The following is a 25,814-nucleotide window of genomic DNA, read 5'->3' on the forward strand; positions in this document are numbered from 1 at the left end:
GGGGGGCCTGGTCCAGAAGGCAGGCCCGAAGCAGCCAGAAGGGAGGAGCAGAAGGTGTTCTGGGCAGAGCCCCTCGATGGGTGGTGATGCAGATTGGCCGGGGGGGGGGCGGGGGGCCGCAGGACGAGGGAGACAGGCAGCAGATGGTACCGCCACGCAGCCCGGGCGGGTGCCAGGAACTGGACAACCCCCCCTCCGCCCCCGGCCTGGGGGAGGGTTCAGAAGCAGGGGTGGGGTGGCGAGGAGGGGCGGATGGGTAGGTTTGGAGCTTGGACACTTACGTGGCCTGCCGGTGGGAGCGCATGGTTGGGTGGGCAGAGGGAGGGGTATTTGGAAGACAAGGAGAGGGGTCTGGTTTCCAGCCCTCTAGGACAATCAGCCAAGCCCTTGCCAGCCCTCCCCGCTTCCGGCCACACTGCAGGAGACAAGTGCCTCACAGCCAGGCCCTTGGCTTCTAAGAGAGGGAGGAGCAAGCGGACACCAGATTGGGCCGCGACCACTGTCTGCAAATGACACGCGACTTGGCGGACGCACACGCAGCATGGGTCCTCCATGGCACTAGGCTAGCATCTGATGGCAGAGGCCAGAAGGCCTACTACGTGCCAGGTGTTGTATGGAGCGAGCCCCGAGCCCCAACACCTCCTTAATCTTCAGGCCATCTGCATGAACTTGTCCTTACCTTACGGATAGATGCTGTTGTGCCGCCAGAAACGGCCTCAGAGGGGTTCCGAATAACCCAGCGGCTCCTCCTAACTGCTTCAGGACTCCGCCCGGAGCCCAGCCCTAGCCCCAGGGCAGCCCCGTAGCTCCTCACACTGCTGCCCTGGGTCAGGCTGCTTGGAGTCTCACTTCCGGGCCCTCGTTCTGTTTCCTCTGTTCTGAACCTAGCCAGAGCGCGGCCCATCTTATGGTTGGGGTGATAGGTATCACCTCCCTTCTTGGGGACACTCTGCCTCTATTAACTCAGCCTCTGCTGGTTTGCTTCTCCCCAGCCAAGTCACGCAACAGATTCACATCAGTCCTAGGATGAACAGAGAAACCCCAGCCTCAGCTCCCTCAAAAAAGTGACTTCTCCTAGCCCAGCTGCTCTTTCTAGAAGTTACTGAAATAATAGTCAACCTCCAAGAACAGGAGGAACTTGTGTCCTAAACACTCTTCTGTAAGGTGGGGTCCTGAACATCCGGAGCCAGCAAAAGCAAGGAGGGTGACCAGAGGCCTGGGCCATGGCCTCCTGGAGACGGCAGGTGCCGCCCACTCTGTTGGTTTTGGCCTCATTCTGCACAAAGCCCGGCAGGAAGCAAGTTCCTTCTCCTGTCTCCCCATCTCTCTTTTTGTCCTTCCTGACCGCCTTCCTGCAGCCAGCACATTGCTTGACCCCATCTCTGTGTGTGACCTGGGGACATAGAGAAGACCCCAAGGCCCTCTCAGACCTGTCCCCGTGGAGCCCTGCCTAGAGATGACCAGGGCTCAACTTGGTGCATGACTGAGTAAATGAATAGATAATTCTCTGGCTGGGACAGTGGCTGTCTTGGGACCACTGGCCCTGTCACTGTACTAACGCCCCCTCGTGTCAGCTAGGTCCCCTCGCGACAAGCTCCTCCTTCCTCTTCCCCTTGACTGTGACCAGGTAGGAAGTTCTCTGGAGAATCTTCTCTGGGCATCCTGACCTGGCCCCTCACTGGCGAGTCACTGGCCCCCTGAGCCCCTTTTCCCACTCAGCAGTGCAGGACATGAAGGTTGTGGGGTAAGAGGTTCTGGTAGGGTCTTGGGTGTGGGAACTCCACTCTTCATAGCCTAAAGTTGGGGAATCAGACAAAGATGGGGACTCCAGCACGTCTGGGGCCTCTGTGCATGCTAAGTCAGAGAGGGAAACCCCAGGAGCCTCTGCTGTGGGTCCTGAGAGAGAGCTGGAAACTTGTCCACGTACCCAGATACAGATGAGGACGCTGAGTCCAGAGCCAGTTCTGGTTGTGCTCAAGGTCACGGTGAATGGACGTCCTGGACCTCCAAGGGTGTTCAGGGTTATGAGGCAGACTTGGTAGGTGTTTTTCAGAGGCCCTCGAGGCTGCCTGGGATGGGGCATTGGGAGGGGGCCGGGACGGTCGAACGGCCCTCCCTTCTGGAAAAGGCTTCAGACACCCCCACCGTCACCCCCACCACCTCCAGGCCCTTGGCCATCAGAGCGGAAAAGCAGAAGCCAGATGAAATGCAAATGCCTCCCATCCCAGATTTCCGGACATCAGCGATGAATGGAGCGTCTACTTTGCGTGTTCTAGACAGCCTGCCCCCTTCCCTCCCCGCCCCCACTAGGGTGCACACTCCGATCACCGCCCATCTGTCCGCACACACACGTACCTCAGCAGATGCGTGCCGACTCGCCTTGAGAAATTAAGAAATAATGCATGAGCTTCCCAAATTACACCCATTTAACACTGAATTAAGTTCTGGAAGCTCTTAACAGAGCCCTGGGAGGAAAAAAAAATTTTTGTTCACACTTCCCTGGAAAATGAGACAAACCGTGATCTTTTAAAACCCAGCTACATAATCTGATTATTCCTCGCTGGCAAGCGTCGGAGATGCCCGGCGGAGGGCGGAGATGGCTCGGCCGTCGCCGAGAGATTTGCATGGGGAAATTGGGCCGGGGAAGTTTGCCTCCTGCACCAGATTCAAAGCTCTTCGGCACTTGATAGGCTCAGAATAAAGTGCTGCTTTCTTAGATATTGGCACAAATTAAAAATAAAGACAAGTTTCTTCCATAATCCAGTGCGAGAATTCCCTCCGCAGCTCCCCGAGCTGGTGACGGAAAGGATGGTGATTTGCTTTCACTTTGGGCTGCTTTTCTCCCATGCACAGCTGGATTTCTAGACGAACGGCCAATGCATTTAGCTTGCATTCATTCCACGTTTCCGGCACACCTACCCTGTGCCAGGACACGGTGCCAGCCGGAGACCGGAGACGACGAAGATAGGACCTGGTGGGTTTTGCCCTGTGTCTGTTGGGGGCAGAAGAGAATAAAACAGGCATCTGCAAGGTCCCACCCTGCCTGAGGGGGCAGGGAGGGCTCCCTGGAGGAGGTGACTTTTGGCTTGGGTGGGTAAAGGCTGAGTCGGAGGGTGCCCCGCCCAGAAGAGGGCACAGGGCACTTCGGGAAGAGGAGTAGCTTGAGAAAATCTTGAAGCAGTCTGGCAGAGGCTTGGGCTCCCGGTGGCATCTTGTGATTTTCGTGCTGGCAGTTTTTCTTGTTACCAAGTTCCTCCATATGCGTTACCTTCCAGCGTCCTCGGGAAACCTCAGGGTCAACCTGTGAGTATCCCTTTTGCTAAGGAGAACAGAGCCCAGAGAGAGGAAGCGGGCGCTGGGGTCATGGCCAGACAGGGCTCTGGATCCTGTGGGCTCCTTGGGATGGGGGAACAAGCATAAGACACTAAAAATGGAAATTCTAAAAATTAAAGCATGGAACCACAGACACTAATACCAAAGTCTAGAAAGCCCCCTTTCTTCTTCCCTCGGAGCTCTCTCAGCCTCCTTGGCTCCTGCCAGGCTGGGCTCCAGGACGTGGGGCCTGGGGTGTCCGTGCTAGGCCTGCTAGCACTGAGCCTTAGTCTCTACATCCAGGAAATGGGGCAGGGAGCCTCTGTGCTCGTTTGCAGGAAGCCTGGCCACACCACTGAGCCCCAGAGGCCCGACCTCTCTGCGCGAGTCCAGCATGCCCTCGCCGTGGGCTGGTTTGCGAGGCCTCTGCCGTTTCCGTGTTTCAGGAAGCAGGTGGGCAGTGTGGCATCCTCTGGGTGTGACTGCCTGGAATCTGATCCCCGGGGCCCTGAGGCCTTTGGGGAATGAACCGAGCCTCTGAGCTGAGGCCCATCGTCAGGGTAACGGACAGAGCCAGAGGGAGGCTCCTGGCCCAGAGGCACAGATGGCTAGAGAGCCCGTGCCCGGGGCTCCTGCAGGGACAAGTGGTCCCTCTGTTTGTTCCAAACTCTGCGACCCTGGGTGGTTTATGTAGCCTCTGGGCCTCTGTTTCCTCATCTGCGGAAGGGGTTATTGTGAGAGCCAGATTAGGTTTGCGGAGAAGATTAGTGAGCCCAGAGTGTGCGTTGACGACCGCGTGGTCTGTCGTCTCACGTTATTACGACGGCTGGTGTGTCACTGTGGCGCGCGGCTCACACCGCCTCAGCCCTTCCTGCAGCAGCCAGGCAGGAGCCGCACCGATCGTCCCTGAGCCTCTGTGGCATGGTTGTCGACTGAATGAGGAAGAGTCAAGGGGGCCCTGAGACCAGGGGGAGCCTGCCCAGCATGCGCCCTCCTGGGTTCCCACCCCAGCTCCAGGGCGGGCCGTTCGGCTTGCTCCGAGCCTCAGTGTGCCCGTTTGCAAGATAAGGCTGGTAACGTTGGTAATGACACTAACACGTTACAAGGGCAGTTTTGAGGGCTACGGGTAAGAATCATAATATTCCAGGCCCCTGGGTCTGTCACAACGATAGCCGTGATTTTATTATCCCAGAACTCTGGAGGGACCGTCCCGGCTCACACCCCGGTCTCCATCCTTGCTAGCTGTGTGACCGTGGGCGAGTTACATGACCTCTCTGAGTCTCAGTGTCCTCATCTAAAAATGGGGATAGCACCCACCTCACAAGGTTCTTTGAAGAATTAAATGTGTCAATCCAAGGACCATGCTGGTGCAGAGCCTGATGTGCAGCTCAATGCTCAGTACACGTTACGGTCCTTACCGCCAGGGCTCCGGTTACTAACAGAAACACCCAGGAGGCCCGGAGGCAGTGGGCTTCTCTCTGTGCTCGAAGGGTGGACGCCACTTCATTCCTGCTTTAGCTCTGTGGCTGGAGCCTGGCCCAGGGTGCCTGGGCAGATGGGCAGGTGGGCGGACGGATGGGCAGACGGGTGAATGAGCGAGTGAGGCGATGGACGGGAGAAGGAAGGACAGACGGATGGACAGCTGTCAGGGAACGTCACAAGGCCAGGACCGGGGCAGCGAGGGAGGGATTCCTTCTGAGGTCCGTGAGCGATGAGGTCGGATGGGCTGCGTAGCCGTCTCTCTCCCTGTGCGGACGTCTGTTGTCCCCGTTCCACGGGACCGGGCCTGGTGACCCGAGTCCGGGGGCCCAGGCCACCGGTGTCCCTGCCAGTGTGGTTGTGAGCTGGACAGAGCTGGTTCATGCTGTGGCTTCCCCCCCCCTTTCACATGGGGAAGTCCCAGGGCTGCTCCAAACCTCCGTTCCCTCCTCCATGGTACCGGCCAGGCGTCCCTGCCTTTGGGGGATGGTGACGCGCACAGATAAGGTGTCTGAGCGTAGTTTGTAATCTGTGAAGCTGCGCTGGAAGTCGGGGGAGGTGTTTGGGCTCCATACGGTGGGGGACAGGTTGCACGGGAGGCTTTGGAGCAGGGGTGGCGCGTTGCCCGCACAGACTACGGAACAGCGGCCTGCGAGCCATCTGATTTCTGCCAGAGGGGCCCAAAGCGCGGGGTCAGGGGAGGGGCAAGAAACGAGGTCACTGCCAAGCCAGGGCGGAATTCGGCCTGCCGGCCCCCGGCACGGGAGCACCGGCTCCCAGGCCCATGGGCGCCCCAACCTGCCAGGGAGACCCCTGAGTCACCACAGAGCCCCCATCCCAGGCACTTGGTAAGCATGAATCCTGAAGCCATGCCGTGCACAAGGACAGGTGACCACTGCTCCCATGTCGTGACCTCCCTGTGACCACACGGCGGCTAAGGATTTGGATCTAGCAGCTTCAACTCTTTCCACGGTGGGAGGCTGGATACGCTTCGTGGCCCAGAGAGGCATTGGCACGGGGGCACCAGAGCCCTGCGCCCGCCCCTCACTGGTGTGTGGCCTTGCCGAGCCACCTCCTCTCTGTCTCCGTATCCTCTGTAAACTGGGGTCCCCGGGAGGACCCCCGGGGTCCTCTGTACCTGAGAGGCAGGCAGAATGCTCCAGAAGCAAGCCCTTCTCACGCTTCCCCTGGTCTGTCACCATCGTGGAGCTCCCTCTCTCTGGGGAGGGGGACGCAGCGTAGCGAGACCCTGGGGAAGGAATGGGGCGGGGGTAGGGTTGCTCTGGAGCTGTCCCGGCCTCATATGGGCCCGGAAGTCAAGGGCAGCGAGGTCTTTAATATTTGACCCTTGGATTCCGCTGCCACCTGTTGCCTCCTCCGAAGGGGCCGGGGGTCAGGAGCGTGTAAGCCATCCGCTTGGGTCCCTGTGACGTGCTTACTCACTCCAGAAGTTACCCTCGGGGCTTGTGGTCTGCAGGACGTCTGGATCCTACGGGTCTGGGTCCCATGTAAGGGACTGAGCAAGTGTGGGTGATGATGGAAGTCAGAGGAGCAATTCGGCCTGGAGAAAGGGGTTGGAGCAGCATGGAGGCCTTCCCAGGGGAGGTGGCATCCCAGGAGGTAGAGTATGAGATGAGGGGGTCAATGAGCCAGGGGCGGAGGGACATCACCGGAAAAGGAACAAGACACGCGGAGCCCAGGGAAAGGAGTCGGTGCACGTTCAGCACTTGGCCAAGGCTGTCCCGTGGTGTTGCTGGAGGCCGGGCAGGTGAGGCTCTGGCATTCGGCAGTGGCCTGACCTCCAAGGATGCTGGCAAGTTAAGGAGTGTTTGTTCCGCCGCCCGGAGCAGCGGGGATGGTGACAGCCCTTCCCGGTTGCTCGCGTGAAGCACCCAGCGTACTTTCCTGAAGGGAGAGGAAACCTGAAGGCATGTGGCAGCCTTTGGCTCCACCCAGGTGCCAGGCTCCCTGGGGGTCCCGCTGCCTGCAGAGCACCGCTCGCACCCCCGAGTTCAGTCCTACCTGGGGAAGCAAAGCCTTCTCTTCCAGGGACAGGATATTTCTGGTGCGTCCAGACATGATCACCCCTGGGACTCCGGCCCCCGTCCGTCTTCCTACAGGGCCACAGGCCAGCAGGTGGGCACGTCCGGGAGAGGACAAGGGCCTGGCAGAATTCTGGGCAGGGCGAGGGAAAGATTAGGAGACTTTCCTCCTGAAATTCAAACAATTGGACAGTCTGTTCTGGATCGATTTAGAAGCAGTGAAGTGGGAAAAAAATCAGAAAATATAGTGTGAAAGCTATTTTCTCTCTCTCTCAGTTGGGAAGAGGGATGAGCAGTTTATTTGTGGACTGTCCAAGGCCCTGGCCAGGGCCTCTTAGCTCCGTGCTGCCCCTCCATCGCTGCTCCGGCCTCCCGCTCTCCTATTCCCCACCTCTGTGCCCAGGGCAGGGCTGGGCACCCAGGGTCTCCAAGGGACATCAGACATAGATCCAGCCTCCACTGGGAGCCAACAGTCGCAGGGGCCTCCGGCACGGGCTCAGCCAAGAAGGGCCTCCTGAGCTAGATGCCTCCTGGGCAGACACCAGCTGGAGAGGGATGGAGCGCGCCACTCCCAGCTCCAGACCGGAGTCTCTACATGGCGAGGGCAGGTGTCTGTCTTGTTCACTCCTGCGTCCTCAGGGCTGTGAGTCAGGAGTGCACCCAGCAGGGGCTCAGTGAACGTTTCCCGGCTGAATGACAGAGGGGAAGAAGGCAAGCAAGAAGAAAACCGAGGTTTCGAATGAAGCGACCTGCTCACGGTCCCATGTCGGTTAGCGGCGGTGATGCCATTAGAACTAGATCTGTCACTCCCGTACCGGGATGTCCCCGATCCCCCTCTCTGTCCGTGAGGCTGGGAGCTAGGTCTGAGATACTCGGGGGGAACTGGCACCAACGACCTCTTCTCTCCCAGGCATGGCCTGTCCCTCTCTTCCTGACACGACCAAATGTAGGCTTCGTTTTCACAGCTTGAGCCAAATGCTGATTGTTTTAAAATAAGCCTGTTCAGTGTGAGGCCAGACTCGTGTAGAGGGGAGGGGTAGGAGTGCGGAGTCCTCCTCCCCAGCTTCCCCGAAAGACTGTCCCCCAGGAGGATGGGCCCCCGGGGGCCGTGGTTGGAGGAGTTCCATCAGGGCCCAGGTCTGCTGGGAAGCCCTGCGTGTGGGCGGAGGGCCAGGCCTCCAGCGTGGTGGGAAATGGGACCGGCTTATTCCAAAAATGGTCTCTCTCCTGCTTGCCCCCAGGCCTCGGGAGAGGGGGAAATTCTCGGTGGTTTCATTTCGGGAGAATAGCAGCCCCCCCCCCCCACTTCCTCCCCGATTGCCCAAGGCCAAGAGCTGGAGGCCCAGAACGGACCTTGACTTGGAAACGGGGTCAGCTTGGGGTCAAGTGCCCGGAGTGCAGCTGCTCTGTGACCTTGGCCCCGTTACTTTTTTTATCTGCACACGGGCAGCAGCAGCCCCCTTTTTTGAGAGTTAAAGGAGACAGTATTTGTCAGATGCCCATCCTGGGGCCGGACACATAGTCGGTGCTCAAGAAACAGTCTCTTTCTCCTGTTTCCACTGTACAGAAGGCCAGGTCTTCTCTACAGGCTAACTTTTGTGGGGGTTCTTCCTCTAGAGCCTGGAGCCTGTAGGCTGTGGTCCAAGGTCTGTGCCCCCTGCCCCGCAGCCCGGCTGACGGCAGTGGCGGGGAGGAGGGGCATGCCACAGTGTGGAGAGCCCTGTGCACCCCTAAATGTCTCAGTGCCCCCCCGCCGAGCCATACCGGGGATGTGTGGACTGTGCCAGCTGGGGCCAGTGTGGCACTGAGGAGGGAGCCCCGTGCCGAGAATCTGGAAATCTGGGTGCTGGTCCCAGGTCGGCTTCATAGGACCTATGTAACACCCCCATCCCCGCAGAAAGACAACCTCTCTGGTCCTCTGTTCCTCCGTGTCCACATCTGAGCTATCGATCTCCCCTGGACCGCGTCTCAGGTCACGTGCAGCTCACTTTAAAGAATGCGGAGCAGCCGGAAGCAAACCCTGAACCCAGCGAAGGAGAGGCCAAGAAGGGAAGCCCTGTTTCCTGACCACCCGCTGACCTCCCGGCTCGGTCCTGGACTCCCGTACGCACCTCATGTCATCCCGCAGGTCCCCCCGTGAGGTTGGGTCAGCACCCCACTTTGTAGGCAAGAGGGAGGCCCAGACCCGCTGGGTCACGTGTCTGGGGCCCCAGGACCACCGTGGCCCCTCCCCCGGGCCAGCCTGCGCCCCTGTCCTCTCTGCGGCCCCCTCTGCCAGGCTCGGCCCGGAGCCCACCTCCTGGTGAACTCCCGCCCTCCGCACCCCAGTTCTGACCGGCTTTCTTGCTGACCGAGCTCTTTCATAAATGCTTTTTGATGTTACCTCTCCATTCCCCAGAAATCTGGGGACCCACATTCTCCCGTAACAGTACACTAATTAGACCTCCGACATTCACCTGGACGTCAACCGATGCTCTAAAAATGGAGCAGTTTTCTCCCCGTCCTGAGCCATGTTCCGTTTTGAAAAGCAGGAAGCCTGCTGTGGTGGGCCCCGGGACGGCTTCTCCAGCCCACGGAGCCCGCGTGAGGAAGGCTCGCCCTCCCAGGGCCAGGCTCTGCCCGGTCACCAGGGTGGACCGGGATGGGCTCCCGGCGGGCGGGCGTGTAGGTCTGATTCCCCCTCCAGCAGGGGCCTGTGCCCTGCCCTGGCTCCCCGCTCCCTCTCAGAGCCCACCTGGGGGATGGTCGGAGGGCTCCGCTCCGCGGACGCAGGCAGACAGGCTTCCTAGCGATTCCTTGGTTTCCCGAGCGCGAAGAGAACGGCTCTCCGGTTCGGGGAGGAAGTGCTGGCTGGTGCGACTGGGCTGGGAAGGAGGCCTGAGAAAAGCACCAGGGGCTCAGAGCAGCTCCCTGCCGTTCCAGAGCCCAGCTCCTCCCCAGACGCCTGCCAGCGGCTGCCCATGGGGACCTCAGGCCCGAGAGCTGGCTTCCCTCCAGATCTCCCACGACCATGTCATACTGCCGTTCTCTTGACGGGATGGGGACGTGGGGAGTGTGTGTGACGCGGGGGTCTTCCCTCTGTCTCGGAACCCCTGTGCCCGCCACTTCGCACACCAATCTCGTGGCCGACCCCTCCCCGTTTTTCTCGGGAGATCCGTCATGAGAGCCTGTGGAGGAGGCAGCAAAGCCCAGGGTGGGGACCACAGGGCTGGGGTCGGCTGGGGAGATTAGGTTGGGGTACCAGCGGCCCCAGGAGTGGGGGAGAGCCGGAGGAGGGCTGCTGTCTGTTCAAGTCTGGGCCTCAGGGCTGAGTGAGGGCTCGTCAGCCCTCGGGGAAGATGGCCGGGAGCCACTTCCTGCCACCTTTGAAAGTGTCCTGTGCCCCCTGGCTGCCTGGCCATTGCCGCCAGGGAGCCCTCTTGGGTGTGGAGGGTCCCAGGGAGGCCAGGCCTGGCTCGTTGGGGTTCGGAGTGGGATAGGGAACCGGGCCAGCTACCCGGGGGCGGCAGATGCTTTTGAGAGGGGCGGCGGGGCCTGGCTTGGCTTTTGGCAGCCTCTGGCTCGCCTCCCGCTCAGCAGCTTTCGTGCCAATTATGGGGAGTGTGGGCGGGAGGCTCGTTAACCCCCAGAAGTGGAGCGGGTCCAGGGGTTCTCCAGGTGGACGTGCCCCACCCCCCCAGGCCAGCAGAAGGGGGTTAAGAGTGCTAGGTCCGGGGGTGGGGGGTGGGGGAGCCAGCTCCTACACACCAACCCTGTGGTCTCCTTTATGGCCCTATTTGCATAATTTTGAAGTTGGTTGGCCTAAAGGCAACTTCGCTTAATCACAGCTGACAAGTCTCTGGTTGCAGCAGCAGCTGCTGCCAATTAGCCGCGTTGGTGCCACGGTTTGTTAAACCTTCGCTTGGCAGCCCCTACCCCCGCGGCCCCCTCCCAGCCCCTGTGCATCAGACCCCGAGGGAACCGGCAGGGTCCTGCTGCCCGCTCCCTGGTGTGTGCCGCAGCTGGGGCTTCTCAAACGGGCAGGCGCCGGGACCCGTCCGCAGGTGTTGGTTAGCCGGTGTTGGCACTGGTTAGCAGATGGTGGGACTCGTTAGCAGGTACTGATTAGCAGGCACTGGTTAGCAGGGTCCGGGACTGGTTAGCAGTACAGGAATATCACTATTCTCTGTGTATGCACATGCATGAGGGAGAGAAAGAGAAACAGAAGTGATTGAAGAATTACTATTTGGGGGGCACCTGTGTGGCTCAGTCATTAAGTGTCTGCCTTCGGCTCAGGTCATGATCCTGGAGTCCTGGGATTGAGCCCCACTTCGGGCTCCTAGCAGGGTCCAGGACTGGTTAGCAGGCACTGGTTAGCAGGGTCTGGGACTGGTTAGCAGGGTCTGGGACTGGTTAGCAGGCACTGGTTAGCAGATGGTGGGACCTGTTCGCAGGTGCTGGGACCAGTTAGCAGGCTCCAGGACTGGTTAGTAGGCGCAGTCCCTGAATCCTCGGGATTCGGAGGGGGGCAGCCCGAGAGCCCGTGCCTCCAGCCAGCTCCGAGGAGATGCCCTGGATGCTGTCTGTGGACTGCACTGTGGGTATCAAGGCTCTAATGCAGGGGTTCGCAAGCTGGGGTGCCCTTTTTCTGTTAATAAAGTTCTTCCAGAACACAGCTTCACCCATGTGCTTAGTATCACATGTTGCCGCTTTCTTGCTACGATGGCAGAGTTAAGTTGTTCCCACAAGGCCCAGTGGCTCAAAAGCCAATGACATGTATATCTGGCCCTTTCTAGAAAATGTCTCCTGACCTCTGACTAGCCCAGTGGTTCTCATACTCGAGCATCTATTGGGAAAAGCTGGGATGAAGATGCAGATTCTGAGATCCTGCATTTCTAGTCAGCTCCCAAGTGCAGGGCCACACTCCAGCCAACTACCTCTCCAATGGTCTGTACACATCTTGTCCTACCCTGAACTCCATCCCCATTAGAAGAAGAAACTGAGGGTCAGAGAGGTCCCTTGATTCTCCAAGGTCCTGAACTGATAAGCACTGGCTCTTTGCTACCGCATACTGTGCCCTTGACGCAGGTGCCTCTCCCCAGGGTGCACACACCCCGGTTACTTAGCTTGGTCTGTTTCGAATCTGGGTTCTACACTGGGGCTTTACCATTAGTAACAGCAACACCTGAGCCGGGCACAGAGCGCCGTCAGCCTCCACGGGTTAGGAAGCGTGATCATGCAAGGTCAGGGTATCGAGGGCACAGCCGCGCGTACCTGGCACCCAGTGGGGGCTTTTCGGTTTGTCCTCCGCCAACATCTGCATGGTGGCTGGTGGTTGGCGGTGTGTTCAGTTACCAACATCCGTTTGGCATCATTTTCCCTCCTCGGCAGTGACCGCCTGTCCTCCCATCTCCGGGTTCCTTGGCATCACTGTGAATGATCAGCTTGCTCCCTAATCTTCCCAAAACCCAGAGAGGGGAGAGGCGAGGCACCCACGACACGCAGAGGAAGAAACCGCACCTTCCGGAGGCAGGTGACCTGCCCCGGGCAGGCGGGAGGCAGCCCTGGGCTTCTGGGCCTGGGTTAGGTCATGTGGGTCCACCTGGTCAGGCACACGGCAGGGCTACGCGGGAGGACGGTTCATGTCCCTTGTTTATAGGCGCGGAAGCCTACGGCCCGGAGAGCTGATGACCAGGAAGCCCTCGAAGGGATGAAGTGGTCACCGCGAGGCCAGGGATCCACGCGGAGACAGACCCTTACTAGAGCGGGGCTATCCCAGCACGGGGCCAGGGGGCCAGGAGGCATAGCTGAGCACAGGCAGCGTCTCCAGAGAACTCGGCCAAGCCGGCTCCCTGAGACTCCACACCAGGCCCCTGCTCAGCCCCCCAGAGTCTGGGGACTGGGACTTTTAACAGTCGAAGGGGGACGGGGAGTTATCTTTATTTTTGTCCATATTTTGAAGCATTTTGTATATTACCGCCTGGACTCCCAGTGAGGGAATGAGGTTAGTCCCTCTCCTGATGTTCTCCTGCCACGGTTCCTGTCAAAGCCGCCTTACTTACCGGTTTGTCTATTAATAACATGATAGAGCTTCTGGAGCACACCCCCCAACGCGAGGGCTAGAACATCGGCCCCGAGTGCCCCCCCTCACCTCCGCCCCGCAGGACCCAGGCATCATGTTGGCTCCCCTCCGTGCCCAGGTCATGGCCATACGCCTCCTACAAGAGCGCGTGTTTCTCCTGCTCCTTCTAGTCTCAGCAAGCGGACCATGTTGTGTTTGATCTGGGGACCTGAATCTCTCCCTGGTTCCTGTGTGGCTAAAATGCCCCGAGATGTTTGGTGTGGCTGCGTTTCCCTTGGCAGCCGGGAAGTGCTCTAGTGTTTGGACATACCACAGTGCATTTTCCCATCTTTCCATCTGGGTCGTCTCCAGGGTTTGGCTCTTCTAAACCGTGCTACTGGGAACATTCTCACACCCGGTGCCTGGGGGCCCAAACCCCTGAGCCCGGGAGGGGTGTTGGAGGCACTTACCATGCAGTGGTGGGACACCCACGGTGCCTAAGAGGATGTAGTGAAGTGAGCTTCTCCTGGGCCCCCCGGAACTTGTGGAGGGGTTGTACCCCTGCTAGGCCAGCCAGTCTGTGCTGTGAACCAGCCCTTGCAAAGGCAAATACAGGAACTGCAACATCAGGTAATCACAAAGAGTAACGTAATGCTAGAGCTACATGTTTCTACGCGATGGGTTCTCGGGATCGGACACACGGGAGGTTCGCTTTGAATTGCAGCTTAAAAACATCGAGGTGGCCCAGACTCAGAGAGGTGCAAGGGCTCGTCCAGGGTCACAGAGCTGAAGCCAAGCCGGGCCCCTAGCCCGTGTGTGTTTATCACACTGAAGCAGCCCTCACGTTCTCCTCCCGTTTATAATTCTTGCTCCTTGAACACCCCTCCTCCGACCCAAGAAGCCACTGAGAGACCCTCGGGTCCTCATGTCCCAGCTCTGCCATCGATGAGCTGGTGGTCCTGGATGAGTGAGGAAGCTCGTGGAGTCGAGGAGATGAGAAAGTGCCTATTTCCTTACTTGTATATCACAGGTAATCTCCCCCTCTCCTAATCCCAAGGATTAAATAAATACTCTACCAGACTGGGTCGGCCCTTCCTCTGGGACCCACAGTCCCCTTTTCCCCTTGACTGCACGGTCACCCTGAGGGTCCCTGTCCCCCTGGGCCGTGGCTGGATAAGGAAAACGCAGGTCAGTCTGAAGTTGGGGACTTCAGGTTGGAACGCCGGGTTCTTCAGAGGATGAGGAAGGGGGTTTATGTCTGGCCCAGCTCAGGGCAGGCAGGATTCCAGGGATAGAGGGGAGGGTGAGGGAGCCGGTGTCTTTTAGGGCCCACCTCTAAATCCTTTCAACATGCCCCCTCCCCACCCAGCTCCCCAGGTGGCCTGTGGGCACACCTAGCTGGCCAGACAAACGACCTAGTGGACAGATGTAGGGTCCCACCACAGGATCAGCGCTGGCCCCTGTGTAAGCATTTGATTGGCTTCGTGAGGATTGGGACGGGTCAGTTCTGCCTGCTGTGCCATCTGCTGTCCCCAGCCCAGTGCCCAGCTGACCCCTTGTAGGGAACGAATGAATACATTCACACGTGCCTCCTTGGTCCCTCCCAGCACCCCTTCAAGGTGGGTGTGAGATCCCCATTTGCAGATGGGAAACTGAGGCATGGCTCTGGCTTCTGTTCTCCCCAAGGAGGAGGGTTCCCGGGCCCAGGGCTCCCCACCCCAAGGGAGGCGGGACTGGAGGCCTGGGCGTCGGGAAACAAATCGAGGCCGCCCTCCCGCAGGCGTTCTGTGGGCCTGCCTTTCCTCTTCCTGCCCTGACACTTTCAGTGATTCATTCTTCATGGGATATTTTTGTGTTGCTCCAGTGGGGGGAAAAAAAAATACCGCTGGGATTTCCAAGGGTTGTTTTATCTCCATGGTGCCGCCAAATAATTCAGGGGAACAGACAGAGGCAGAGCGATGTGTCGCGGAGTGTCCCTCGATGGCTTCAGCTGAGCCCTCCCCTTCCCTAGGGAGGAAACCGAGGTGGATTCGAGGGAGCCACTTGGTCTATGGCACAGCGTGGCCCCAAGGGGGAAGGCAGAACCTCCGGGGATTGGCCACGCCCCCTTCCCTGGGCCTGGTGTCCTCTCCTGAGACGTAGGGAGAGCAGCAGTGCCCACCTCCAGTGTTCGAGAACGGGACATACAGGAAGGACTCGGTATGTGCAGAACGGGCCCAGGGCGGAGGTCAAGGAAGGGGATCGGGGAAGCAAGCCGAGGTTAGAACTTGAACCCCAAGCCCAGCTGGTTGGGTGGAGGGGGTCAGAGAGGGGAGGGAGCTCTATAAGGAGAGACTGCAGTGTGTTCTCGAAGCGGGGAGGGGCAGCAGTGGTTTCTGTTAGTGGTAACCTGCCCTCTGTCCCCGTTAGGACTCTGTCCCACACCCCACACTACAGTTTGCAGAGATCCCTTTGGCCGTGCAGGGGCGCCATGGAGCGGGGGCTGCCTAATATGGGTGACCGGAGGTCGGCGGGGGCAGGGAGCATAGATCGAAGACTCTGCGCTGTCCCACCTGGGTTTCCTGGCCGCAGAGCTGGGGTTTGGGGCTTCTCAGTGATGGCCAGTGGCTCCACAGTGAGGTTGAGGCCCACAGTCACTGTCAGGGACAGCAGGAGTCCAGCCTGGTCTCTGTGGGAGGAGTGAGCATGTCGCACGAAGGTCTCTGCCTAGGTCTACCCGCTTCCTCTGAAAGCTTGCTCCTTGCAGGAAGGCCGACCTGGCAACCAGGCCAGTGAGTGTGGATGGAGTTTCTACTCTCTGGGCAGCAAACATCCATTCAGCACCTACTGTATGCAAAGCAAGGCAGGGCAGATAAGAGGCACAGCAGGAAGAGGAAGTCACCTGTAGGCACAGTGTTCAAACACACTGTCATTTGCTAATGGGCACCCAGGAAACTCTCCGGTACCTAAACCATTGGCTTTGGAAACAGCGTGGGCAACACCAGATAGCAACCATTTGTGGAGTCCTTGGTCTGTGTGCTGGGGGCTCTGCTAGCGCTTCTGGTCCTTTCTGTCTCTGTACCCCAGCAAGGTGGGGGCGCGGTTTCCGTCTTGCAGATGAGGAACCTGAGCTCAGGGGAGTAAGTTGCCTGGAATTCCCAGCTAACGAGTGGCAGAGCGCGGATCCTGGGCTCGGTGCTGTCATTCCCCCAACCCACCGTGAACCTGTTTGTGGTCAGACAGACCTGAGTTCCGGTCACGGCCCTGACACCCTGCGGGTCGAGGCAAACCACTTAGTTGCTCTAAGTTATGGTTTATTTATCTGAAAAACGGAGCTCATGATGCCTGTAGTCATTCACCAACGCGTCAAGTGTTTAAAAAGTGCCCACTGCGTGCCAGCCCCCATTCTGCTTACGGTGACAAGCAGCCACCATGCGGTCTCCGCAGGGCCAGCTTCTCGGGCATGTGACCCGCGAAGTCACACAGAGCCCGGCGCTCAGGAGAGCCCCAAGCTTGGCTTGATGCTCTGCCGTCGCTGTCTAGAAATGCCTAATCATTTTTAAACAAACGCCTGCAGTTTTGCATTTTGTGCTGGGCCGTGCAGTTATGTCACCGGTCCTGGGTCCCAGCCCTCCTCCGTCCTACAGTCCAGTTGAAGAGACGGATGTGCCCAGAGCCACCGCGCTGAGTGCGTAACTGGAACCGCCATCTGCGTTGGAAGGCAAGGGGGACAGGCCGTGAGCACAGCGGCAGGGGTCAGGGGAGGCCTCTTGGGGGCCCCAGGGCCTGGGGGAATGGTCTGGAACTGCCAGGTACAGGGAATGGACAGCGGGCTGGGGCACAGCGCAGGGATGGAGACGGCCTGTGTGGCTGTAGGGGGCCCCCCAGGACAGGGAGGAGCCAGGACCCTGGGGCGATGGGGCTTACAATTTGAAAGCCAGCTGACTTTGAGGTGAGGATGGGTTGGGGATACAGCAGCCATGGTGGTGGGGGGGGACCTCATGGGGCTTGACAGATGCAAGGGAGCGGAAGTGGAGGAAGCCAGAGGGCGCCGGGCTGCCTCCTGGGCTCGTAGGTGGGCATGGAGGTGGGAACCATAGGGAAACCGGGGGCAGCGCGAGGTTCGGTGGGAAGCGTGGGTGAGGGGGCTGGTGCGGGGGGGCTGTGCACGTGTGGTCTCTGGCCCATGTCTGTCCTCCGCGCCTGCGCTGCTGGCTCCTGGCCGGCGCGGGGAGGGAACACACCCCTCTTGCCTCCCTCCCGGCTCCCTCCCTCGCCTCCTGCAGGGTCGGGAGGACCCACTTTGATCTTGGCTCTCACAGGCATCTCCCGTGTTTATTCCCAGACTTCACATTTCGGAGTGAGATTTTATAACCTTGAAGTGGGTGTTGTCCTAAAAACCAAAGTTCGAGAACTCTGGGTTCGGTCTGCGCCACTCATGGGGGGTTGGGGGGGTCTGGGAACTTTGAATCCCGGCTCTGCCCCCCACTCCCCACCCACCTGCATCCTGGGGAGGACAGAAAGCAGCCTCAGGGGTGGTGAGCAGCCGGCGAGCTCCTGAGGGAAGCGCCAGGGCCCGGGGAGGGTCCCCAACAGCTGTTCGCTGCCGCCTCCCATCCGTGCCAACACCTGTCTCCTGGGCACCTGCTGCCCGCAGAGGGGCCCCACCCCCGTTCCATTACTAATTCCCAGTGCTCGTACTACTGCTAGCAGTGGGAAGAAGAGCGTCCCGGCTTCGTGACTAAATCGTCATGGAATCAGTAGCTTCGTGACTCCAGACCATAGGCCCACGGTGGTGGCCGGTCTGTGTCCCTCTTGCTTGGGTCTGAACGCCCCCCCGCCCTGCCCTGCACTGAGTTTGGCCCCCAGGATAGCCCCATTAGAGAGTCACTGAGTGACTCTCCCTGGACATTGGGGTGGGGACGGCGACCAGGTGGCCTTGGAGCTGGGCCTTGCAGGTTGGTCTGATTTGGACGTAGGAGTTGGGGAAAGCCGGACCCACAGAAGGGCCAGCCTGAGCCAAAGTCCTGACTCCTGTGTTATGCTCTCGGCCACCAGGCACCCAGGAGGCTGGGGCAGGACCTGTCCTCGCTCTGCTGTGGGGTTGGTCACGGAGCTGCGCCTTCCCCCTCTCCTGCCCCTCGTGCACCCCTGTAGGGGAGGGGCAAGGTGGAACATGTTGGGGTGACAGGCATGGCGCTAGTCACGTGTCTGTCTTTGTTCTCAATGCTAGGAAATTCAGGGTGTGCGTGGCCAGGTGTGAAAGTCTGCCACTCAGTGCTGCTCCCCCCCGCCCCCTGGTCTGCCCTCGAGGCTTAGTGCCCTGCCATGCTCCTGCCCACACTGGCAGCAGGTGAGTCCCACGCAGTCCGGGACAACCCGGGGGGCAGAGGCTGGCCCAGAGTTTCAGGGGAGTGAGAGAGTCAGGGGGAGAAAAGCCTCCTGAGAGATGGACACCCCAGCTGAGTGTGAAAATCTGGGTTGAAGCTGCCCAGCTACAGGATAGGGAAAGGGTGTCCCAGGTGTGCGGGAACAGAATGTGCCAAGGCCCAGAGGAGAGAGGGCTGACCCATGGGAGCGAGGGCCAGACCACACCGGGCCTCAGGACCGGGTGGAGACTTGACCCCGGAGCTGCCGGGACTCCTGAGAAAGTGGGCGGCTGGTCACACAGGCGCTTCAGCGAGCTGGCCCTGGGCCCACGAGGACCTGGATGGGTGGGCGAGGGCCGGGGCAGAGGCAGCCTGTAGAGTATCGACGCGGACCCGTCCCAAGCGCCCACCACCCGCCAGCTCTGTTCCAGGCTCGTTGACGTGTCACCTTATTCAATGGTCACAAGGATCCTGTGAATTAGATACTATTTGTATCCCCATTCTAGGTCCAAGGAGACTGGGGAGACTTGTCCCAGGCCACACAGGGTGTGGCTACAGAGGTGAAGCCCAGACTTGGCCCCAGACAGTGCAGTCCAAGCTCAAGGACCCAACCTCCAGGCCATGGTTGCCCTTGACCCGATTGGGGCTGGAGGGGGTGCTGGGCCTCCGGCCGGGGGAAGGTGCAAGTGGCCAGAGAAGGGGTGGAAGCCCAGAGAGGGTGCAGGATCGCTAGTGCGGGGCGGGCCATCTTTCGCAGCCCCCGCCCGGCCCCGGGGCCCTGCCCTGTGGCCCGACTGACTGACGGGAAAACAGATCTGTTGTTGTTCCCGGTGGGGTGTAATTCATCAGCTCTGTGTCTCCATATACCCTCCCTCTCCTTTCCAGCCTCGCCAAATTCGGTGTTTAAAAATACTCCTGAAATCTGGGAACAGCAGTCCCCGGCTGACCCGAGGGGTGGACCGCAGAGATGCGTGCCCGACTCATGATTCTGTATGCGGACGGAGCCCATAGGGAGTCCTACTCATCCAGAATGTTCTTCCAGTTATTGGAGTTTTATTGTCGGCCCTGAGCTACCCTCGTGGGCCATTTACCAATTTCCGAAGAGCTAGAACCCAAGACCATAAATCTAATCTGTCTGTCGTAAAATGTGCTTTCTCGGGGCGGGGGGCCGGGGAGGCCCCGGAAACTCCTGCCGCGCCAAGGCGGTGGACAGGATCTGGGCTGGCTTGGCCTCCCGTCTGAGCCCTGAGGAGCCGTGTGACCTCGAGCCAGTTCTCTTCTTTATGAGCTGGGGTTTGATGACCTGCCTGGGCTGGGTGACGAGATTCCCTGACCATGCAGCGAAGTCAGAGTGTGGGACTCTGGGTTGGGGGGACGGCTGGGGTCCGGTGGGAGGAAGGGGCTCCCCCTTCCCTGCAGGCGTCACCTGTGGGGGCCCCAGGAGGCCATACCCGACAGCATGACTTGCCCTTTACGCCTGAGCTCGTAACCCCTGAGCCCACGTCCCCCTCTGCAGGAGGGCAGGAGGGCATGCCTTTAGCCTTGTGAATGTTGGTGCTATCAGGTGTGTGACCCCTGAGGACAGACCAAGGATCATGGCTGCCACTGAGTTTCCAAAAGCCATTCGACCCTGACAGCTGGAGTGGCTGGCTTCTGAGTTTTGCTGTCTCATGAGAAATGGAATTTTTATGGAACTTCCCTTGTGACACGTGGTGGGCTTTTTCCACCGTAAAGTCAGCGTTCGGTTCTGGTGCCTGGGCTGCCCCCCTCCACAAGCCCTGTGCCCCCCCACCCAGAGTCCCTATACCACGACCTTTGTCCAGCAAACAGGGCTGTGGCTTCTGTGGCCTCCACCTCACGATGGAGTCCTGCCCAGGCAGCCCCGGGTCCGGGTGGGGAGCACGGCCGAGCCGTGGAGTCTGAGCAGACGGTACCGGACGGGGACAGATGCAGCCGTAGTGTGTCCTGCTCCCACACACCTGCCGGAGGCTGGCCTCTGAGGCCACTGTCTCCAGTCCCCCCAAGACAGGCCTGGAGGCCAGAGGCCTGAGTTGGCCAGGCTGGGATTCCCTCCCAGTCTGTGGGACTCTGGCACCCGTGCTCCGTGGCCATGACCCCCGGCTGGCCAGGCCCTGGCCCAGCACCCTCCTGGCCTCCTGGAGAGCCTGGGGACCAGTCATGGAGGGGAGAGCTTGGTGGGCGTCCTGGCACGGCACACGGCCTCCTCCCCCCGTCCCTAGAACCCAGCGCAGACCCTGCTCAGAGTGGGGGTTAACGAGGGGATGTCGGGAGAAGAGGTGGGCGAGCGCGTGAATGAAGGAGAAGGGACGGGAAGTGTCTCATAGGGGGACGGACTTCTCCCAGCAGATGGGATCCGGGGGGCCTCCTGGAGCCCCTTCTCAGGTGCTGCAGGATTCGGACTCACAGGAGTAAGAGGAGGACCCGCGGGGGTGAGGGGCCAAAGCGGCAGGAGGGGGGCCTGGGTACAAGGCAGAGGAGCAGCCCCCTACCCTGTATTCATTCAGCAAACCCACCGGCCCTCGGATTTGAGCCCTGGCTCCAGACATGGGGTACCTGCTCTGCCGGAGCTCTGGAGCCCCGAGTCAGCCTCAGCGGGCCTTTGCCTGCCCTGCGGAGCCACCACGGAGGACGCCCTCTCAGAGCACCTGCCACTCTGCCCCCCTCCTCGTGTTTTCCAGGGCGGATCCTTGGGTTTCCTCAGTGCAAATCCTGGCTAAGCACTTTGAAATGCTTTAATCTCCTTCATCCTCCCAGGAGGGCCCTGAAGGAGGCCGGAAGGAGGCCCAGGCTCAGAACAATTAAGGAGCTTACAGCCAGTGGGGCTCCGATGGGTGCAGGGAGGCCTGCCCGAGAGATAGGAGGCTTGCATAACGTCCGGATGAAGGCGCTCAGCTCCACCGGACCCTCTCTCCGCTCCCCGCTCCTCCCCTGGTTCACACTTGGGACCAGCAGCACCTGCCTCCTGGGTCCACCCTGCAGGCCGCGCTGCAGGGGAGAGTAAGGTCCGGGTCACCTTTGGGGCCCCGCCATCCGCGCCCCCTGCGTTTGGCCTGGTTCAGTCCTGTCTCCCCCCTCAGAAGTTTCGAGCCTCCGGGTCACCCAGGGTGACTCCCTGCCCTGCCTGCCCCCATTCAGGAGGACTCCGGGCCTCGTTGGACCCCAGCTGTCACCCCTGTGCCCTCCCTGACCGGGCTGCGAGCTCCTGAGGGTGAAGACGAGCTGTCTGGGCCCAGAGCATGTGCCCCGGGACAGCCTGGGCGGTCAGAGGGCGGTTCCTGCAGACTGTGGCACGCCCTTCCCAGTGCACTTTTCCAGAACTGTGTTCTCTGGTGGCACATCTCTGCAGGGTGTGCTCTGCTCTCAGACCTTCCCCTGGGAGGCGGAGGCCTTCACCAAAAGGGACAGGACTGGAGGGGTCAAGGGACCCCCAAAAATCTGCTCTGTAGATGGGGGTACAGCCTGGCTGGCAGGGCGCACAGGTTTCTACCAGGGCGGGGTGGTGGTGAGGGAGTTGTCCAGGCTCTGGCTCCCATGTGAGCACCCACCACAGCTCAGTGTCCCTCCCAACCCGTCCTGGGACAATCCCATGGGAGTGCTCTGGGGCCACCGGAGCAAAGCTCCCCACAACCCAAGTGTGTGCTTTGCCCGTCTGCAGGCCAGAGTCCAGGATCGAGGTGTGGGCAGGGATGGATCCTTCTGGGTGCTCCCAGGGGGTCTGCCCAGGCTCTCCCCCAGTTTCTGGAAGTTTGTGGAGATCTTTGGGGTTCACTGGCTTGTGGAGGCATCACCCCAGCCTCTGCTTCCGTCTTCACATGGTCTCCTCTCTGAGTGTGTCTCTGTGTCCAAATTTCCTCTTCTTATAAGGTCACCAGTGTGGTGACTTGGGGCCCAGCGGACTCCAGGGTGACCTCATCGTAACTACATCTCCAGTGACCCTATTTCAAAATAAGGTCCCATTCTGAGGTACAAGGGGGTTAGGATTGCAACATAAGGACTTGGGTGGACACAATTTATATGCCATGATGGGGGGCCACGAGGGGAGGGGATGGTGTGCAGGACCCGAGCCTGGCGCATAGTAGTTGCTCAACAAATTAATCCCCATCCTGAGTGTCTATACTTCTCTGCAGCCGCCGGCAGCTTGCAGCCCACAGAGACTCAAGCTGGGCCTCTGAGTTTACACAGAGCATACATAGGCCTCCTCCTCTCCCCAGCCCTCATTCCTGCATCCCTGCAGGGAGGGGGTGGTAATGGCGAGCTGCCCTCAGGTTTGTCCTGGGTTGGTCAGGTGGCCTCCTGCTACTCACACCCTCTAGCGCCCCCCACTGGCCTCCAGGCTGCTCCTGCCACAGGGCCTTTGCACCTGCTGCTCTCTAGTCTGCAGCGCTGCTCCTCCCGATAGCCACGCTGCTCACTCCTGCCTCACTCAGGTCTGCCCGCTGTCACCTCAATCCACGGCTCCCCCCAGTCATCCTGTCTGAAGGACACCCCAGGACCACTCTGTACCCACCCCCCACGCACCTGGCTTTATTCCCCCTCATAGCTTTGCGTGTTGTGGTAAAACACATAAAATTTGACGTTTTCACCATTTTTAGCGTACAGTTCAGTGGCATCCATCCACCCAGCCGTCACCACCGTCCGTCTCCAGGATTCCCTCCATCCTCCGTCCCTGTGAAACACGAACTCCCACCCCTCCCCAGCCCCCGGCACCCACCATCCTACTCGCTGTCCCTAGAACGTGACGACCCCGGGAAGCTCCTGGGTGTGGAGTCACACACAGTTTGTCCTTTTGTGTCAGGCTCACATCACCCAACACCATGTCCTCAGGGGACATCCGTGTCGTGGCCCATGTCAGCACCACTTTCCCTTTTGAGGCTGTATTCTATTCCGCGGTGCAAATCGGCCCCTTTTGCTCCCACGTGTACCCGTCCTCGGACACCAGGGCTGTTTGCACTTCTTGCCGCTGTGCCTTGCGCTGCTGTGAACACGGGTATGCCAGCATCTGTCTGCGCCCCTGCTTTCAGTTCTTCAGGGCGTATCCCCAGGAGCCTCGTAGCGTCTTAAATATTCATCTGCTTGTCTGCGCGCTGTCAGCCTTGCTCCCTGGAGCGCGAGCTGGGCAGGCACACACTCCTCTTCGCGCTGCCTGCCGTCTGTTTGGTCCACTGCTGTGTCCGTAATGCATGGAAGGTGCCCGGCTCCGTGCGGGTGGTGGAGGGGTTAATGGAAGTCACGGCGAGTGGCACTGCAAGGAGACGTGGGTCCTGCAAGTCTCCCCGGGGGGTGCGCGAGCTCCTATCCGGTCACCCCAGCCCGGGTCCCTGCGAGCAGCAGGCGCTCCGGCCCCCTGCCCTCGGGACGCCGGCCCACTGGCCCCAGCCTAGCCGTTGTTTCCACCACCTGAGCCATCGGTCCTCCTTTGATTAAGTCTCCTCTTGCCATGAAAAGAAAAGGAGGTGACAGTGGACTGGTGGGGGAGGTCATTCATTCCAGGAAGGAAATCGGATGGCGGCGTTTCCATCGTCCGCGGCCCAGCCCTGCTCCCAGCAAACACGCTTCCCCGCCCGCCCCCCGCTGTGGGCAGCAAAGCCCGTGTCTGCGCCCGCAGGCAAGGCAGCCCACACCCAGCCTCTGCCGGATCTCGTTAAACAGGCAGCTCCCCACGGATCGATGCCAGCCAAATGATGACCAGTTGTGGCCAGCAGTCCTTGAACGTGCTCACCGTCCTCTCGTTGCTGATTTCTGCAGGTAGAATGGGTGCCCGTCTGGGTGGGGAGGGGGGCACAGGGGTGGGTCCCTTCCCGGGGTCAGCACGAGCCCAGTGGGGATTCTGGGTCCTGGCGGGGGTTGCCCCTAGACCCTGGCATTCCCGCTGGTGAGGAGTTAATATTTGCTGCCGCTCGGGGAGAACCTACTGTGTGCCGTGCCCCACGTGCATGCTGCGGGAGCCGCGCTGAGTGTCGTCCCTGGCTCGGTGGGGTTAATGGTGGCTGCCAGCCCTGTGAGAAGCCTTTGCACAAATTCTCCACCTACGACCAAAAGTCAGGTCTAAAACGTCACAGTCATCCCACTGTATGGATGAGGAAACTGAGTCTTAGAGCCGAGCCTGCTAGCAGGAGGCAACACAGCTTAGTGCAGGGGCTGGGGTTCTAATCCGCCTGCCGGCACCCGACCACCTCCTAGGATCCCCCTGAGACAGCAGGTGGGCTCTCACACTCTTGTTTACAAAGGTGGACATAAAGCAAGTCCTTCCATGGTTCCAAACGAAAGTAGGTGCCTGGAGCAGCCCTCCCTACCTCCCGGCACCAGCGGGGGCTGTCTGAGCCCCAGGCTAAGCAAGGCACCTGTTGTGTGTCTGCCTCTGTCTCTATCTCTCTGTATCTCTATATCTCTTGCTCATGCATCTGTGCACAAGACCTCCTCGTGCCCTCTTGCCCCTTTGTTGAGGGCCTGACTCTGAGGAAGGCCATGACGGGCCCTGGGGACGGCTGGCCAAGGGTGTGGGGGCCGCTGTTTACCAAACTCCTCCCTGACTCTGTTTCCGTACATTAGAGCATCTGGTCCTCCCTGCCTCCTGGAAGAGAGGAGGAGGTCCTCACCCCTTTTACAAATGAGGAAACAGGGCTCAAAGGAGGACCGTGAGCTGCCCAAGGCCACACGGTCACCTAGCTGTTAGATGTTGACACACTGTGTTCGTCCCTTGGAACCCAAGTGAGAGGCTCTCTCCTTGGTGTCCCCTCTGCACATGGACCGGTTCTCCTGGTTCGTAAGTACCGGCCTCCTAACAGCATCCCTCTGCCCTCGGGGCCCCAGGCGCAGACTGAGAACCACACTGAGACCGGAAGCCGGCAGGAACGGCCCTGTCCCTCCCTGCTCAAAGCGAGGCCGAAGCTTTGCTGTTTACAAAACTCTCCTCAGAGCCCCAGCCATCCAGGCTGCCAGGGGTCTTCCATTTGCGGGGGGAAAGAGGCCGAGAGAGGTCGTGATGGCGCAGGTGACCCGCGTGCTCCAGGATTCGGACCCCGCTGTCGAAGCTCCTAGCTCTGGGCAACTTCAGCTCGTTCTCCCTCCCGCGTGGCAGTGGCCTCCACTGCCCTCGGTGGGACCTCTGTCCCCTGCTTTGCTCAGCCTCCCTCCCCAGCCCAGCCCTGCACAGTGGGCTTCCCTGATGCCCAGCTCAAAGGCCACCTCCCTGCCCCGTCCCTTCCCTCCCGGGTTCCTGCCTCCAGCCTTGTCCTCTCCATCCAGCCCCAGGGCCTGAGCCGGTCTTTCTGACTAGCTGCTTGCCTGTGGCGGAGACATCCAGCTCTCTGTGAGCCGACCCACAGCAGGGCGTCCTCACCTGTCCCAACACACACCGGGCTTTCTGCCTCCAATCGTCACATCCAGCCCCACCGTGCGTCCTTCCTCTGGGCCGGCAGGTCCCAAACCCCAGCCTGTCCACCTCCCCTGCAGGGCTTGCCTCCCAGGTCAGCGTGGCTCATTCGGGAGGTCTGTGCTGAGGGGCCTACGAAGCCGCATTGGTGCCCGTCCCTGGAAGATCGGTTGAGGCAGGTCAGGTCCACACTGTGGACC

The 25,814-nt window shown here is 60.2% G+C and overlaps 1 protein-coding gene across 10 annotated transcripts in view; it reads left to right on the forward strand.

Annotated features, from left to right (window-relative positions):
• Positions 1-25,814, forward strand: part of SHISAL1 (shisa like 1) — a gene marked incomplete at its 3' end in the record, with an annotated part of 127,287 nt that overhangs the window by 60,966 nt on the left and 40,507 nt on the right. For 3 of the 10 annotated variants that reach the window (XM_082750426.1, XM_082750428.1, XM_082750425.1), the window contains exon 2: positions 23,892-23,987. In XM_082750426.1, the coding sequence (XP_082606552.1) occupies positions 23,921-23,987 (67 nt within the window). In that variant the 5' untranslated portion in view covers positions 23,892-23,920. Of the gene's footprint in view, positions 1-12,580; positions 13,904-14,924; positions 15,073-17,798; positions 18,206-19,244; positions 20,152-20,824; positions 23,479-23,891; positions 23,988-25,814 lie in introns of those variants that run through there. The other 7 variants (XM_082750424.1, XM_082750419.1, XM_082750421.1 and 4 more) reach the window with 7 other exon arrangements.

The sequence above is a fragment of the Mustela nivalis genome (genome assembly GCF_964662115.1).
Source record: "Mustela nivalis genome assembly, contig: HAP1_SCAFFOLD_1088, whole genome shotgun sequence".
Taxonomy (NCBI): domain Eukaryota; kingdom Metazoa; phylum Chordata; class Mammalia; order Carnivora; family Mustelidae; genus Mustela; species Mustela nivalis.